The sequence below is a fragment of the Pipra filicauda genome, unplaced genomic scaffold (assembly GCF_003945595.2).
Source record: "Pipra filicauda isolate LSUMZ 115617 unplaced genomic scaffold, ASM394559v2 scaffold114_size2234877_pilon, whole genome shotgun sequence".
In the NCBI taxonomy this organism is placed as follows: Eukaryota; Metazoa; Chordata; class Aves; order Passeriformes; family Pipridae; genus Pipra; species Pipra filicauda.
The window spans coordinates 221,377-239,814 of record NW_024103596.1 but is presented as its reverse complement, the minus strand read 5'-3'; the positions used below and the strand labels follow the sequence as shown (position 1 = coordinate 239,814).

The 18,438-nt window shown below is 41.7% G+C and overlaps 1 protein-coding gene across 2 annotated transcripts in view; it reads left to right on the top strand.

Annotated features, from left to right (window-relative positions):
• Positions 1-18,438, top strand: part of COP1 (COP1 E3 ubiquitin ligase) — a 123,455-nt gene that overhangs the window by 29,132 nt on the left and 75,885 nt on the right. For both annotated transcript variants that reach the window (XM_039383976.1, XM_027740629.2), the window contains exons 9-11: positions 1,287-1,344; positions 4,793-4,907; positions 8,321-8,456. In XM_039383976.1, coding sequence (XP_039239910.1) covers positions 1,287-1,344; positions 4,793-4,907; positions 8,321-8,456 — 309 coding nt within the window. The remainder of the gene's footprint in view (positions 1-1,286; positions 1,345-4,792; positions 4,908-8,320; positions 8,457-18,438) is intronic.

The following is an 18,438-nucleotide window of genomic DNA, read 5'->3' as shown; positions in this document are numbered from 1 at the left end:
TCTCATTAGTGGTTATCTCTCATCTTTCTGTTTCTCTCCACTTCCAGGGGGGCTTGAAAACATTCTGAGAAATATTTAAGCATTAGTACCACTGTTTCATTCTTCTGGACTTACAGGTGCCCCAACTGACACTTCAACAAAACCACTTGGTTTATGACCAAGAATCTAAAGTCTATGGATCAGGTCTGGCAGCTGTCATATGATCATCAGTAGGTACAATCATTTTTGACAAAACCAGGACTTACAGCAGTGTTCTAGCAGCTTTTCCAAGAAACCTTTAGCTTTCCCAGTCAGTGCTAAAATCTAAGGTTACCTTGTAGGAAAGACTGAGAATAGCCAACCAAGATAGTTTCTTTTCTATCCAAGCCAAATGACAAAGCAGAAGTGAGTTACAAAGATTTTTTAGAAACAAATCATGTTGATGCTCATAATTAATAAAATGCTGTTCTTGTGTACTAACCTTTACTTGTCCTGAAAGTATTTGAAATTTGAGTGACAAAGGTGCTTTAATCTGACTCTGGTGTCTTACTGTGGGAGCTGAATATTTTGCCTGTATGTGGAAGAACACTGAACTACTTGTGTTTTTCTTGAGTCAGTAGATCCTTTTGCAGTTTTGAAAGTTAAATTTCACTATTTCACTTGCTTTTGTATGCATTTGCTAAGTTTTGAAAATAATGATTTAAGGTATGTTGTGTCATTATAGGTACTATGTAGCTATGTATGGTTTAGCATTTTCTAATAATAGTAATCCTGGCTGTCAGGTTTTGGTTTTTTGTTTTTGTTTTTGTTTTTAGTTTTTCTGTTTTTCATTACTTGTCCCTGTTTTGTGTGTCTTTAAAGCTGTCTGGAATACTAGTCTATGTCTTACACTGATTTCTCTAGCTTTTCCCTTCACAGTGCTGTTCAAATGCCATGGAATTAAACTGCCTTTTTTTTTTTTTTTTTTAAAGGAACTGAAAACCAATGGTAACAGGTTATTTTCAGAATGTCTTGTCCTGCATATTTCATACAAAAGATACTTTTGCATTCTAATCAGAAATTATTCGATTGCACTACACATGATTGTGTGTGACAGCATCCTGCTCTAGGAGAACTCTGTATTTAAAAAAAAAAAAAAATATCTCCCAAACCCCCAAACAAAATATAACCTTTTGTTCCCTGTCTGTAAAATGGATTTCAAAGGCAAATATGCTGTGGAGTGTCAAGGAGGGAATAGCAAACAGGTTAAAAATGGTAAAGGATGGCTGTACAGTGATTTAAGCAGACCATTTCTTTTGTTTTTGCAGTAGTATTATTGACTCCACGGAGTACAGCCAGCCTCCAGGCTTCAGTGGCAGTTCCCAGGTAAGATAATCCAGGTGTCTGTGCACGAGGGGGGGGTGAGAGAGTGGATTTGGAGGTTGGGCAGTTGAGGTGCACCTTCATCCATCTCCAGGGTACCAGTCCTGGAAATGCTTTAACTGGTCATATGGGCAACTGCAGCTGTAAGGGGTGACTGGGAGAAAGACACCTGGTGTAATATATTTAGACATCTTTTTTCCTAAAGCTGACTCTTCCATGGGAAAAGCGGGTATTTTTTGCTCTTCATCTCCCAAGTGGGCAGCATTTAGGAAGGGAGGTAAATCCCCGACCCTTTGCATTGGCTGAAATAGCTGTGGATCAAGCTTGACTTTGAAAACAAGGAACACTCCACACATGCAGCTGTTTTGTAGTTTGTCCTCGTCAGGGCCTTACAAACTGTATTATAAATGCATATGGAGGGTAAAAAGTTGCATACACAATGGAGCTGTTTGGCAGGCAGCCTCCAAACTGTCCAATCCTTAGGGCCTCCCGAATTCCAAACAGCACTGCTGTAGTCCTGCAGCTCAGAGGGATTCAGCTGGGCTGAGAAGGTGACAGTGATACCCAGCTCACAGCTCCGAAAACGTTAAACAGTTTTGATTTGGACAGATGGAGCGTTGGTCACGTTCCAGCTGTGCCTTGGGTGCTCTCTGGTGGTGGTGGTGGATCCCTGGAACACAGCAGCATCAGACTGGTAAACAACAAGTAGCAGTGCTGTTGGATCTTATTTGATGTAAAATAAAAACACCTGAGTTTTGGGCTGATGAGCATATACATGTGCACACAGGTTTTTGTGTTTGCAGCTCTATAACTAATTGGTAATTAGAAAATCCCATCTATTAGTCTGGGGGGAAAAAGCCTGTTGTTCCTGCTGCTGTGGTCTTGGGAGGATTTTGCTTGAACAAGGAGTTGTAGTTCTGCCTCACTTCAGAGGGCAGGTGAAATGTGGATTTTATGTTCAGGACTCTGATGTGCTACGCTGTATTTGTTCTCCACTGACACTACTTGTCTCAGTATTTCCAATTTCAAATACAGAATGAATAGCATAGCTATCCTGCTGGTGAGCTCCCAAAACAAACACCCTAGACTTTTTAGTCATTCTGTATGACAGCCTTATTTGTGTGAGAATAATCTCTTCTGTCCTCGAATGCAATTTCTTGTCCTCAAGAGTGCAAGATCCGTCCTCTCTAGTACAAATTTTCAAATTAAACTTTAATGTATGTTTGGATGGGGAGCTGAAAGACAGCCCTTGAAGTTAAACACTTCATTCAAAGGTAGTCTAATTTCAGCAAGACTTTACCATAAAAATAGTTTTAAAAATATAAACTAAATTGTGCTTTTTTTCCCTAATTGTCAGTCATGGCAAAAATTATAGATTGGGCACTGCTGGCAGTGAACTATCTAGGATGGACAGCACAGCTTTCTTTCTCAATATAATTACTTTTTGCATTGCTCAAAAACATGTTGTTAGGGAAGAATTTATATACTACAAAGCTCCAGGACAGTTTTCTTCCAGAAGCTGAGCTTCAGAAGTAAATAGTGGACAAGTCATGTAGGCCCTGGGGAACTCTGCAGGTAATATTTAATGACAGTATCCCTTTTCCTGCTAGAAATAAGGAGCTTGTGTACAGCTATGAAGCTTTTTCACAGTTAGAGGACTCTTTAGAGCACCTGGTGGAATTTAGACAGTAAAATCACTCTCGATAAGAGCAATCCAAACTATTGTCCTCAACTAGGACAACCATAGTAGTTTTAGCCACTGAATAGAAATTGCTTGTGTATCTTTTCTCTCTTCCCTTATTTTTCCTCCTGTTGCCCAGCATTGCTTAGCAAGCAGCCCGGGAGCAGACTTGATAGAAACTGAATATGTATTTTTGGTAAAACATGAGCAGATTGAAATGCTTAGCTGGGGATGGTCTGTTGACAATGGGTTAATGCAGATTGATTGATTCCCCAGCACAGCTGGGCCAACCTGAGACCTGCTCCAGGGGGATCTTTGGAGACCCAGCAGGAAATGGCACAGCAGACAAACACTTGCCATGATTGATTCCATCTCAGTGTGGACTGGGCTTATCTGGCAGATCAGGCTCGGGCTTGGGTTATGTCACTCATCGTGGCACAGGCAACTTGTCTTGAGACTGAAGTGGTTGTTCTTTGCTTAAAGTTGTCTTGAGCCCAAATCACTCCTGATGTGCTGAGAGAGGCTGGAGCCACTGCAGGCTGGTGCACAAAAATCATATGAAGAAGCTATAAGAGTGTTCTGTTAGGTATTTCTTAAAACCGTAGAATTTTAGAAAATTATACTTAAAAGGTATTGATGTAGGAGCACTTCCCAGTGTCGTGTGCTGGGACTGGAGTTGCTTTTGAGATGAAACAAGCTGTGCAGACCCATCAGTGCTGTCACAGTGACAGCGTGTGGCCTCGGGTGGGAAGTGGTGTTGGGAGGTTTCTCTGCTTGGGGCTTGCTTTTTCCCTAAAGTGTGAGATTACTGCTTCCGCAGGTACAAGCAAAAATGTGAGTGGGCTGTACACTTAGTTTGCAGGATGGCTGTAATGAGGACAGCCCGTTCTCCTGAGTGGATCGAGGGGGAGTTGTACGTGGAGTGGGTTTTAGTGCCACTGAGTGACGTTATGGGCGTTGTATGTGCTCAGCAATGTTGTTCATCAGGGAGCTTGGTGGCTCTTAAATCTTTTAAAATTTAGCTTTGAGGAAATTAGAAACTAAAGCAAGGGGGTCTTCGTGTTTCTTGTGCAGTAGAGGAATTAATTCTTTTTCCTTACTTATGATTAAAATGGTGAGTACTGCATTTTCTGGTTTTGCTTCAGGAGGAAAGTTTGCTTATGCAGTTTAAATCCTTTCCTTCTGCCTCTCACTATTTCTGCTTGGGTAGGTTGGGAAATGTTTTTAATGATGAGTTTCATGGACTTCTTTTCAATTAACCTTTGAACTTCATGCCGTCTTCTCCTTCTCTCTTTGTTTGCTTAGCTTTACAGAGAGTTACTGAGTTGCTTCAAAGGAAGTAATTGAGTAACTAACTCATTAAAATAAACACCTCCTTCTCTTTTAATGAGCTGTCTGCCAGGGATCTGGGGATTATTTGTTGTACAGTCTGTTTGACTTCTGAAGTTGGAAGAAGGCCTCTGCTGTCCATTGCTAGAAATGCAAGACAGGTCTCCCCAGGGGTTGGGGCTGCCTGTCCTGTGTGTGAGGCTAAATTTTGCAAAGATTCAGGAAACAAAAACTATCTAAAAGCAGCTTTTTTTGGTTGTTTAACTGTGCATCATAGAACCCCAAGACTGACTGCTGACCGTGGCAAGATTCTTAATTTGTCATTTTACACTTCTAACCCATCACGTATATTGTATAATTGTTTATAATTGGGTAAAACCTGTCAACATGGAACCCAGGCCTGGCTTTTCCTTTCTGAAGTGTTCTCCCTTGTCCCCTCAGACCAAAAAGCAGCCGTGGTATAACAGCACGCTCGCCTCGCGACGCAAGCGCCTCACAGCTCACTTTGAGGACCTAGAGCAGTGCTATTTTTCCACCAGGATGACTCGTGTCTCAGGTGAGTTCCTCCTGCGTGGTGTCCCACTTCTGGCATCAGTTACCTCTTGCAGGGCCCAGTTCTCAGAAAAGCCTTGCTTTTGAGAGAGCAGCTTTCACCTCCTTGCATGGGAGTGTGGCTGTACATATTTATGTGTTACTCAGATCATCCCATTTTGCTTTTCTTGGAGTTGCTAAATTTGGAAAACTTAATCCTGTCACTTTGGAGGGGCACGTGTATTGCTTTGTAATCCTGTTCTGAGAAGGGCAAAAGCCACAATAAACAATTTCTCTGGTGCTGGTTCTGAAGATGCAAATGCCTGACAGCAGTGGTTGGGCTGTCTTTCCGCTAGATGTAGTATAAAGCCAGTAGTTAAAAACATTGCTATTGGAATGCTACAGAGGTATAAACATAAATTGATAAATCCTCCTGTATTTAGCATGCAATAGGACACTTGGAGGTTATCCTTTATGTTGTCTAGATTGAGTCTTGGTTAACAAATGACTTGAAGTATAGAATCTGAGTGTGCAGCAGTGCTGTTTTCCCAAGGGGCACACCTTAGATTTAAGGCTTGTTCTGTAGAATTAGCAGCTGTTTTTAAAATTGCCTAGATTGCCTCATTCATAATTGAGTAGCAGTGTGACAGCAGCAAGAGTAATTGTTACCCAGTGGATGGATGGTTCTTAATTACATGACAAGATTTTGAAGATTTTTAAGAAATGAGAGGGTCAAATGAATATGTCTTGAGGGTGAGGAGGGTTGTTCTGCAGCCCCTCTGGGGAAGAAACCAGCTTGGGGAAGAAGGTTTCAGGCAATGGACTGTGGCAGCCAAGAGATTTGCAGCACCAAGCTGTGAGCTGCAGCCCATATCAAGTGTGACAGACTGCAAGGAGAGCAGCCAGCCCTCAGGGGGTGGGAGAAACCTCTTAGGAGCATTAAGGACCCAGGAAGAGGTTGCTGCATCTTTATGTATAACCTTAGGGGGCACAGATCAGCAGGAGAGTTGGGGTACAAACCCCTGGATTTTTCTTCTCCATGAATTTGTTTTAAGCTTTAGTCCTGTTAAAGTAAATAAACAAATAAAAATGTCACAAATTAATTAATAAATGGCTTTAAGTTGGAAATGTCTACGTCTTCTACCTGCTTCAAAGCAGTGACTGACTCAGTTCTCATTGTGCACAGCAAAATGATTTTAGCAGGGAATGCAGCACACTCAGAGGTTGCCTCAGTAGCTGGAATATTGGAGAAGCCCATTGTATGTGTCCAGGCAGTTCCCTGTGAAGTGCCAGCAGGTGCTTTGCAAAATGCAGCTCTTCCCAAATCACACTGAGATCTTTTCCTGCACTGCTATCTTGGTGATGCATAACTGTGTTTATGTAAAAATAATACTTATTAACCAAGGATAACAAATGGGGCTCTTCCCAGCATTCCCTTGTAGAGGACATCTTTCTTTGTAATTGGGAACTATAAATATGAATGGGGTGAAACTGTTTTTTTGTATTCATATGTGTCAGCTGCACCAAGAGCAGAGGATTTGCAAATGCAGGTTTTCTCCTAAGTAAGGAATAACCTATGATACTTGATTATGTTTTCCTCTCTTAAATCATTCCTGCGTTTTGACACATTTTAAATAGGATTTAATGTGGATTTAAAGCTTTTTCGAAGCAGTGCCTCTGACTGTTGGAGTAGGGAGTGGGTACATAATATAACTGTAATTATCAAATGGCCTTGCACTTTGACAGGGAAAATGTCTTGAGAAATAACACTCGGTTTTCCAGGCACAGATAGAGAATAAATTATAGGAGGACTGTGTGCTTGATCTCTAAATGAGGGAAATGGAAGGGTAGCAGCTATTTGTCCCTACCATAGTGTCAAACGAGAAAACAGTCTTTGGAAAACGCTGACTGATGTTTATGGGCTGCTTCTCAAGCTGTTTTCTGTCGTGGTCAGGTGCTGATGATTTTAATTTGGAGCAGCACTTTGTTCATTTTGCCCCTTTTGATCCATCTGACATGGGTAATGTATATGCTAGTACCCTTAAACATGCTAATTACTGCTAGCCTTCAATGTTCCTTTATATGATCAAACATTAAACAGCATATAAGGGACACTTTTAAAATGCCTTACAAGTGTAGAGATAATAATTTCTGATGGCAAGGAATTACCAGGGTGCAGAAAGTGATTATTCTCTGTGTTTTCCCACAAGAAAGCACAGCTGGGTTTTGCATTTATAAATCAACCTCTTCCTTTTTTCACCCCAGTGTTTCCAAACCTTTCTAACAAGAGGATCATGTCATTTCCTTATGCTGCTGATAAGGATGGCTTAGCTAGTGGGTGGAATTTGATTTCAGTGGGGGGGGTGTGTGTGTGCTGCTGCAGTGGATGCTGTGGTGGAACAGGAGACAAAGTGTGCAGTACCTGTAAACCAGCAGCTCCAGTTCCCCTAAAATGCACTGATGCAAAAAGATAAAGTGAAGGTAGGAGCGTTAGAGGAGGTGGAGGAGGACTACTGCAAATTTTTGGGGCTATTACACAGCCTGAAGGCTCTACCTAGTGTTTGACTGCAAATCCATGATTGTTTTGGGAACCCAGACTTGCCCATGCGGCATCGCTTTAAGTTAAGAATTTTTCCTTATTTACAAAATACTAAAATTCGAAATGGTTTTAAAAAAATTATGTTCCTACCAAGAAAAGCTGAGACTTCTGAGAATTCAGAGAATGACTTTCAACTATCTACACTGCAATTTACTTTTAACTTTTGTAGTAAACTGTTCCATTTCCCACAGAATATTCATCATAATTATTCAAGCTGGCTCGATTTCACCTTGTCTGCTGAAGGTCATAATTTTCACAAAACTTCCAGTGCAGGGAGCATTCTGGTTTCATGCTTGTCTTCCTTCTCCAGCCCTGAAATGGTTCTCCCTTAGCTCTGTTGCTTTTGGAATATCAAGACAAATATTTTTTACTAAAAGGTATTTTGAATGTAATTGACACCAAATGTAGACAAATGTAACAGAACAGAGAGAGGAATATACTTTCACCCCCACAGAGAACTAGACATGTCCTTTACAGTGCATTTTGATATGCTTAAAGGTTTTCTGTTAATAATCTATATGGCCTATGGGCTCTGAATGTGAATAAAATAGATGAGCTTGCCAGGAAAGCTGTATTTGATTTCTAGGCAGATTCTCAGCAGTAGGTTCACCCAGCATTGCAGTGGAAAGACTTAATCTGTGCTCAGAAAAATCATAGTACCTTCAGGTAATGCTAGAGGTGAGGGAGAGCTTGGTTTTGAGCAAGAGTCCTCCCCAGATAACAAGCAGAGGTGGTATCCCATGAAGACATATCTTGATTTTTTTCTATTTATTTGTTTGCTGTTGAGTTTATCTTCTTCCTGTGTTTCTGCCCTCCCCAATGCTGCTGTCTCTCCCTAGATGACAGCAGAACCACCAGCCAGCTGGATGAGTTTCAGGAGTGTCTGTCCAAGTTCACACGCTACAATTCTGTCCGACCCCTGGCAACGCTGTCCTACGCCAGTGACCTCTACAATGGCTCCAGCATAGTGTCCAGGTAAGGCACACTGTGCTTCTGATGACATATCTCGTATGGATACAGGCTGCTGAGGCTGAGTTAACAACCCACATTAAACCAGTTATGGTCTGTACACGTGCCACACTTTGCACTCGCTGCCCAAAAATAGTTTTGTGATTGTGTGTGTGGTATTTTTGTGACTGTCACTGATCTGTGAGGGCACTCGGGTATCTCAGCAGTACCTTTTATTCCTGTTGGTGTTAGTCAAGGCCAAATCCAGAACCTTTGAGGTGCCAGTGAGCATCAGCAGCTGTTCTACAAAGCCTGTTGTAGGCTCAATCCTCTTTATGTTAGTTTAGTTGTGTTGTAAGTGATGCAGTTTTGGCGTTTTAAAAACCATCCATCTTGCCTGGTAATTTTAAGAACCTGTGGTAGGTTTACATTTTAGCAGTAGATCCAGTCATAATGGCAAATGATAAAAAGCTGAATTGTTTTTTAACTGTGACTGCTTGAAGTTTTGAGCATTGGAAGATCTGTTTGCAGTGTTAAGCACTGGCGAGGGGATGGTTGTGGTAAAGCCAAGGCAACAACTCCAAGAACAGCTGTATGGAGTGGTCATGTCCTGTGTGCTGCTGCTGAAGCTCCTCTGAGCCTCCTGTGGGGCAGTTTGGACCCTTAGCTGGTGAAATGCTATTGACTCTTTCAACAGAATTAGTTTCTTCTAGTTCAGCTCCATGAACCAGCTCCCTTAGGGATCAGGCTTGAGAGCACATGGAGAGGCTGTGACTTGTCAACAGCCCTAACTTTAAACTGGTTTCTCCCCCACCCTGGGAATTTGCTTGGTCTGTGGTGGCTTGCTTTGGAACTCCTTGTGGTGGAAAAAATGATGGATCGTGTTAACTGGGAAATCTCTTCTGCATGGCAAGTATGCAGGACCCATCAGCTTCTTGCAGGAATGTTTCACTAATTTAAATGTTTGTTCACAGCAATCTTTTGAGAGAGAGAAGTATCCTTGTTTTGTACATGGGGATCAGGAGATCCACAGAGACTATACTTGAGGTCTTGAAAGAAACATTACATGGACAAGATAAATTAAACTTGGGTTTTCTGAGCCTTGATCTAGTGCCTTACGAAGGGGCCATTTGGGTAGTGACGGAACAGCTTGAATATTTGTTGAAAGACCCCAAGAAATTTGTACTGTGTGAAGAAATGGAGGCATATGTAGCATAGAATACATATTTTTGTTTAAGGCAGCATCGATTCTCTAACTACTGCAATATGTAGCAGGAATGTATAATGTCCGACTTAGCCACAGAGGTCAGAGCACAATAATCAGGGATCTGACGTATATTTAACCTGCACTGATTGGGTTCACACTTGCTGCAATGAAATGCAGATGGGAATCTCACTGCAAGGTAGACAAACTTCCTCAGCTTCCGACCAGCACGGATTGGATTTTGCTCCTTTGCCCTTTCTTCTCCTTGACATTCTGCAAGGGAAGCATTTTTGTGGTATTTGGTTAGAAAATGCTGGAAGGGCACTGAATCACGCTCCTGTTTTGAAGGCATCCTAATTCTTGAGTGAAATATATGTTGGAAAAGTATGTGTGCTCCTGCTAAAGTGAAGATACTGTGGGGCCTCCCTCCAAGCCAGTCCTAGAACTGGTAATTAAATGCATTTCACTGAACAATAACTTAGTTTCCGACTCAGTGTTCTCCCCTGCTCATGCTTTTTATTTATCAAAGCATTTGAGAAATTTTTAGGGGTTTTAGCATGTGGGCTGAGTGAGACTGTTCACATCTGAGCATGTCCTCAAGTGCTTTGGTTGCTGAATGTGCTGCTGCTGTTGCTCTTGTTGGCTTCTGGCTATTCAAACAGTTCCTGTAAAGTCATAATTTGGCAATCAAGAGTTTATACTTAGTATGTGTTGACCAGCATAGTCCTGTGTTCACCATTGTTCTTCACCAGATTAATAGCCTCAAGTTCAGAGAGTCTGTGAAACTAAATGAGGTGTGTGGCTTAGTGATGGCAGCTTAAGAAAATAAGAGCAGCTTTTAGGTATTCACAGATGAGCCAAATTAATTAAGGCACTTAAAAAGTGAAGATATGCTTTTAACATGCTCTGAAAAGTTTTATTTATTCTACTGCACTGCCTTTTAAAGGTGTTCCTGGGTATGAAGTAGGAAACACTGATGAAGAGACAGAAAGGAAGTCTTGCTGCTTAGCCTGTTCTGTTAAGACAACTGGATTTAAATACAAAGTAAATACAAGACTACTATGTAAGAAATCTTAATTTTTTTAGGAAGTAATTTAAAGGGATATTTTAAGTGTGCTTAAAAATAAAAGTAGAATTGACCAGAAGTTAAACTTCATTGCAATTTTTTTTTTTTAAATAAGCTGCTGTTACAAATGTGCAGAACACAGGAGTGTTGAGTTTAATTGCTTTAACCCTACATAAAGTTCACACTCTGGACTCCAAAAGATCTGCTGACTTAAAGAGCTTTTTAAGATGTATTAGTTTTAAGTTCATGAAGGAGGAAGATGGAAATGTTCCTTATCTGCAAAACCTTGATGTTTAGAAGGGAAATAAAGCTGGGTTTATGGTAACAGGGTGAAAACTGTAATTAAAGACAGGCTGGAAAAGCCCTGAAACTGAGTGGCAGCAGCGCTCTCCTGAATTCCTTGCCACAGGAATGTCCGGACTTCTCGACACTGTGTATGTTGTGTTCCTATAAAAATCCTGATGGAACGTTTAGGAAAGCTCCAGTTGCCTTTTGGGATGAGGGGACAAGCCAATCTCTGCTCTCCAGATCCAGGTCTCCCCAGCCTGGCAGGGAGCTTGCCCGAGGGACCAGTGCAAGACTGGTACCCAAACTGTGCATCTCCCACCACGGGCTTGAGGCCTTATTTGGGAAGCTGCACACCCAGAGGGGGAGAGCTTCCTAACCTTGCTCAGAAATGCGCTCACGAGAAAAATTTCATCCCTCTGTCCTTTTTTTTCCCCCCCCTTATTTTCTTCAAGAACAGCAGGTGATCAGAGAAGGATGTTCAGGGAAGAAAACACGTTCAGGGCTCTGTGATTGCAGGTGGCTCAGTTTTGCTGTAGCATCAAGGGGACTTGCAGCACGTTTGCAATATGAACACGTACCTCGATGTGCTAAATGGCTTTTTAATACACTCAGCTCTATTAAGTACAAAGTGTTTACACGATTTTCACAAGTATATTAAGTTTTGTTAGAATTGGGCCAAGGAATACATTTTCCATTTATTATGCCCCTAGACAGAGCAGTTGTCAGAGCTTAACTTTCCTTCTCTCTGCTGGCAGTGGCAGTAAATGTAAAGGCTTTCTTTTAAAGATGAGTCTGTAAACTGCTGCGTTAGCATTACAATGATTTATGGAGAAAATTGCTTTACCACTGTCAGAGGCCTTCAGAGAATAATGTGGCAGTCTTTCATATTTGAAAAAAAAAAAAGGAACAAAAATGAGAGAAATACACTACAGCAAAATGTCTCTTGGAAACCTGGGTATCAGGGAGCTAGTTCTCCCTGTTCTGTGGTTCCCAGCTCTGGTGGGAACATGGATATGTCTTTATTTTAAGTTGTTCTGAGTCAGGTTACCATTTCTCTGAAAAATGCCATCCAAAGGGGGTTGGATAACCAACACTAAATATATTTATCTAAAGGCACAGTGATTTACAGAGAGGAAAACAAACAACTTGTGGTTTTGGCTGCTAAAACTCTTACCTTTGGTGTCCCTTATTCTGTTTATTTCATCTTTTGCTGTTATTCCCTTGCCTCTGAGTAATGAACAAGACATGAAGAGGTTTCTCTTAGATTTAATTGCACTGTTTGGATGCTATTTCAAGATTGCATTTTTGTTTGTGTTGACTCTTTCAGTAACATGACCTGAAATCCTTTCTTCAAAGGTAAGCTTGAAAGAAAAAATCCATTAGGAGTGAGTTTTTCATGTATTCATTGAACCATTCTATTTTTCTGTTCCCCTTTTTACTGTGGACTACAATTACTTGTCCATATAAATTCTCAGAACCAGCCTTTAACAAGATACCTTTTAGTTCTGTGTCGACCATAACAAGCCCCCTTTTCTCTTTTTATTTTTTTTTTTTTAGTGCTTGGGCTGACCAGGATTAGATGAGCCATTTTATTAAGTTCGTGACCAGCAATGTTTCTATCTTGGTGGTAAAGATAAATTAATGAAATGGAAGTGGGTTTATCCTTCACAGGATTATGTTTCAGAGTGCAGCAGATGCTGCTCCATGAGAAGATGAGAAATGAGGAGGGCTGGATTTTTCTTGTAGCCTGTTAAATAAATCATTTTTTAGATGGACTCGGTTTTATTTACAAGTGGCAGCTCAAAACCGTGAATGGATCTGTCTTATTTGAACTGTTCCCACAAGTAGAAGGAAGAGAGAAATGCTTGGATAAAGAGACTTAAACTGCAGAATGGCCAAGGAAACTTGAATCATAATTCCCTGAGCCTGCTTGAAGGTTGTGCTTGTCCTGTGGTCCTCTTACGTTATGTCATCTGAGGTTTTGGCCTGTAGACCAGAGTTTGTCTGGGGCACAAATGGCATTTTAAATTAGAGTTGAGTGAAATGCAGAGCATTTCCCTCACCTTCCCATCTTTTTCTGTGGAGTGCAGAACTGATACATTTCCTAGGCCTGCATAAATGTGGTCTGAGTTCCTTGAGTAGAAGCTAAAGGTGACTCGTCCCCAGCAGAAGGGTTATACAGGTGTCAGTTCCGATCCAAATTCAGAGTTCAGAGACACTCAGCCCTGTAATGTAGCCCTCCCAGTCCCCAGGAACGGCTGCTGGTACCCAAAGGGCCTCTGACACCAGAAAAGAGCATATTTTCTCTTGGCCCAAAAAGCAAACCTTCTGGTGACCACAGTAATGCTGCACAGAGGAGTTTGTTCTTCCATCAACCTAAGGGCTAAAACTTAAATAACTTGACATTGGCAAGTTAATGAATGGAAGTTGCATGGTTACCAGTGGGACCTCATTTTTTTCCTCCTAATTTCAGACTATTTGTTAGTAGGAAGATCATTTTCCCATTAAACTCTATTAGTACTTCAAGCCTGTCTCCATCTGCAGATAATTAGATGAGAGTTTTCACCTGGATTTCAACTTTATGAATTTTTATAAATGGTCTGATAAAAGTATTGAGCGGTCTTTTGATGAATTTGGGAACTGGCTTTTAAACATGTTTCGAATAGTGACTGCACTTCAGGTCTTTAATTTTTTGTCTGTCTTGAAGACATTTTGTGCAGTTCACCTAAACAGTTTCCATCTCATGGCAAGTGTCTTGTAGCAGTCCCTGGCTCAGCATGGGACAGTCCAGCTTTGGAGTGGGTACAAGCTCCATCCTCAGAGTTATTCAACAACAGGCTGGAGAGAGCCCTGAGCAACCTGGTCTGACCAAAGAGCTGCCCCTGCTCTGAGCAGGATATTGGACTAGAGACCTCAAAGTCTTGGGGACTCTGTGATAAAGGTACGTGATCAGATCACTAGAAATTCGACAGTTCTGTCCTCACTTTCTACTGAGCATCCTCCTCTGGCTTTAAGTTTTAAGGAGGAGGAATTCCTTATATGACTTGTATAGTAAAAAGGGAATTTTACCCCTACAAACTTTAAGATCCATGCTTATAATTTCCACAGAATTGTATTTATTAGGTTTGAAACTGGTTTGTTTGTTTTGGTTTTTGTTGGTTTGTTTGTTTGTTTTGAAAAGCAGCTTTGTGAAAGTGCAGGCACTCAAAATGGATGCTGTGGTGTCAGGAATGTCCTCTGAGAGATTAATATTCAGGATAGGAGGATGGTACCATGTGAAAATTGCATTGCATCATTGCATCCGCCCCTTCCTGGCTGATCAGGGTGGAAATCTTTTCAGTGAGGCTGCAGGTAGCTGCCCTTCTGTCCCTCCTGATGTCCATGGGATAATGGCTGTCATCAGGCAGTAGTGCTGTGTCTTGGCCTCAGGAATTGCAAGCCATGAAAGCTGTGGTTTCACAGCATCTTCTGCACAGAATTCCCATGCCAACAGTGTCTGTAAAAGCCAAAGACGGATTTCTCTTAATCCCCCCCCAATTTTATAGCTTTCATTCAACATTGAGTGTTGATACAGTGAATTCTTGTTTCTGCTTGAAGACACAAGCCTGTTATTAATAGAAAATGGATTTCTGTAGCTTATTACAATGTTCTTTTAATTTTCTAGCTATATTTGTTGGAAAAGCCTAAATTTGCTTGGAGCTAATGATCTGAAAAGTATTAGCTTGCCTTTGGTTTTTTTGTTGTTGTTGTTGTTATTCCTTCCTTGCTAACTAGAAAAGTTAGTCTGTTAGATGGTAGGTAGTTGAAAAAATATAATAAGGTAGTGTGTTAAAGCATGCAAAGATGTATGGTGTGGGCTTAAATGCTTCTGAGAATAAACCTGACAAGCAGCTCAACTTGGAGAAGAGGCTTGAGCTCATGATTATTAATATAATATCATTTGTATTAATAAATACAGTCTCTAAGTCATGTTTGGGATTTATGTGCTGCATAGTTGTTTTGTAGGATAAGGTAATAAATAACATAGAATAAGTTATGAAGTGGTGCTTATGTTCTCATAGGATTATATACAAGTGTGTGCATACATTTGTGCTAGTGAAGATGGAAGGCAGATCAAGTTTCTCTGTATGAGGCTGAAATTAAGGTTATACATAAACCATTCTTTAGGAAAAAATAAAGGTACTTATGGATAGCATTCAAAATACTGATGAAATAAGATTCAAAATGCCAACACAACAAATCTCCTGAAACAGGCTTGTCAGTTAGATGAAAAATGCTTCAAATGATGTTTTAACCTCGTTCCATCAATACCAGGCAGGCAGGACTGTTGCAGTTAAATGCCCCAGCCCATCCTTTGGCTCCTTGGAAAGGCTCATCCGTGGCGTATGGACTCTATTTAGGAAAGCTGCTGCCCTGACTTGTGGTGCCTGTTGGATTCAGATGAGAAGTCTAAAGAGGTTACTGTCTCCAGCTGTCCCTCCTGGTGCTCTGCAGGGTGTCTGGCAGAAGAGCTGATGGCAGCCTCAGGCATATTTGGAGGGTTGAGTTACTGGGTTGGAGGCTTGGGGTGGTGACTTGTCCTGTGAAATGGGACCTCTGGCAGAGTGGTCAGCTGGAGGCAAATATCTTCAGCTGCTGCTGTGAAATCATGGAGGAATCATGGAGCTTGTGGGCAGACTGCATTGTTTACAGTGCCAGTATTGATGGAGGTCCCTCTCTCAGATCTAGTTGTTCCGCTGCCTCCAGCTCTGTCAGCAGCTGCCTTGCTCAATTTTCAAGAAACGAAATCCTTGTTGGTGTAGTTATAAATGTGGTGGCATGGAAACAAGCTTGCAAGCTTCTGAAGGGCCTTATATTTAGAAGGCGCTTCAGTATCTATCACAACTGGTTGAGCTCCTTCCTACTTGGTGGTGTAATCCTGAAGAGATGGTACTGCTGTTCAGGCAACCTTACAGGTTGTTGTGGAGCAGGGTTCCCCCCCTCAAACCTCCTTCTTAGACAGCTTGGGCAGATGCTCTGTCTTCTGTTCCACCTGAACACAAGGAAGAACTTCTTCACTGTGGGGGTGACAGATTGCCTGGAGAGGGTGTGGAATCTCCCTCACTGGAGATATTCCAGAACTGTCTGGATGCAATCCTGTTCTGCGTGCTCTGGGGATGACCCTGCTTGAGCAGGGAGGTTGGACCAGATGATCTCAGCAGTGGTTCCTTCCAACCTTACCCATTCAGTGACTCTGCTCTGGAAATGTTTCCCAAGCTTGAAGGCAGCTGAGTATATTTGGATACTTGTAACCTCTTCCACTGAGGTATTTGGCAGTGTTGGGGCTGTGCTCCAGCTAGTTCAGAACCTGCTGTGTACCAGCCCAGTTGGGTGAAATGGCAGATCCTGGGGTTATACAAAATACTGCAGCAGGCAGACTGATCCTTTGGCTTGAATTTTAAATAGCCTCATGAGAAACGTTCTGCATTTAACCGTTGGCATTTTTAGTCAACGTTTCCCTACTCCAGCTTGTTTAAAACGGTGTTTGTGGAAAAACTGAATCTAATCCTCATTAACTTGCGTGGTAGTTGTTTGCAGCAGCTTTGGCTCATTGTACTTCTTTGGATCTGGCATGGAAAAAGCCTGGGATTGTCGTCATCTTCTCTTCAGCATGCAGAAGAGCATCGCCTCGCAGGAAAGTGGCTTTTTATCAATACACTTTATGTTTGGTTGCTTGCAGAATTCAGCAGTTCCCTATAGGTTTTCTCATCGTTAGTGCTAATTAAGCAGAGTTCCCCTGAATGCATGTATGGAAAAAACCTTATGCAGTAGAAGAGGATGTCTCTAGCTATAGTCTTACAGCCAAGGCTGGGAGTCTGCTGTGGCTTCCTGGGAGATTTTGTACTTAGAGGAGATTTAGGTTCATGGTAACTTCTCTGCAAAGTAGAGAGGACCATGGTTCTGAAAAGGGAGCTGTTGCAAGGAGCCCAATTAATCTCATAGCATACTGTATGCTCTCGTTGGGTTTAAAAAAAGAATGACTCCGTTTTATCTAGCGATGACAAAGCATGAAAGTAGCTCTGTTGGGTTTGATTTCTGAGCTGTGAGATGGATCTGAGCCCACCAAACCTCCCCGATTCAGGCTTAATATTCTCCTTTAAACAAGCTCTTTATGGAACGGGCGTACTGCAAAGTGGTCTCTGTTAGAACTGATGGCATTTCATTACACTTTAAAGGATTTTTGTGAGCATGAAGTGGGCCTGGAACTAGGTCTAATGACATTACTTTGTTAATGCAGTACCTTTTTATGCCTTCCTTCAAAGGGAGCAGAACAGACCTCCAGGCTACTGTGGCTGTAAGAAAGATCCTGAAAGTGTGATTGCAGCATGGCTGGTGCAATAATGTGTTCCCAAGGGAGCCTGGAGCTGAGGACTGTCCTTCCCTTGCAGTGCTGGCTCTGATGGGCTGCTCTAACACCTTTCCCTGTCTGTTGCCCAGATGTGGTGGGGGGGGAAAATATATAATCAACACACAGAGCTGACTTTCTGGTGTCTTATATTTATGCTCCAAATAGAGGTTTGCTGAGGGGAAGTGAATTCTCATCAGGTGTTTGGAGCCTGGAGGAGGCACAGTGGCAGGGGTGGGTACCCAGGGTGCATTCAACAGCAACTGGTGCTGCTGGAGCTGGAATATCCCAAACAACTCCCAGGAATGGAATCACAGTGAAATAGCTTGGGATCCTCTGTCCTGTGGTTTTCCTTAGGCATCCATTAGGCTTGAATGTGATCTACTGAGGGTAGCCAAGGCAACTTTACCTTGATGAGAGGACAAATCTGGAGATATTTTGGTAACCTGGGGGTCACATCCAAGTCGAATTAATGGGATTTTTAAGGATGAAAGTGGTTCACTCTCTGATAGAGTGACTTTGAGGGGTAATCTCATTTATACATATAACTTATCTATCCATATAACAGTCTAGAGAATCAATGCTTTCTCTAAGTGGTCCTTTCTGACTAGAGATTGCAATAACCTCTCTGGGATCGTGATATGCTTGCTCAGTTTATATTTTGGAAAACATTTGGCAGCATGGGGGTTTGAGTCAGGGAATATATTCTACAGTAGTGGTGTGTACTTGTCCCTGTGGGACAGGTTAAAGACTCTGAAATAGCAGCAGTGACCTTATTTAGGTGATGCTCTGTAGTAAGGAGTAACTAATTCAATTGTTGCTTCATTAAAACAAACAAACAAAACCACCAAACCCAAACAAACAACCCCACAAAACTCACTACATTTTATTTGGTCACTCGCAGCTTTAGCAAAACAGTCTCTTGATACTGAAACTTCATATGCTTTGTCTCAGTAACTTTTGGGTTTGCGTGACAAAGTTAAGACTTTGAGCTGATGGAACACAAAATTTGAGAACTTTAATAACAGCTTCCTATGCCTGAATATAGCTTTGCTTTCAAAGACCA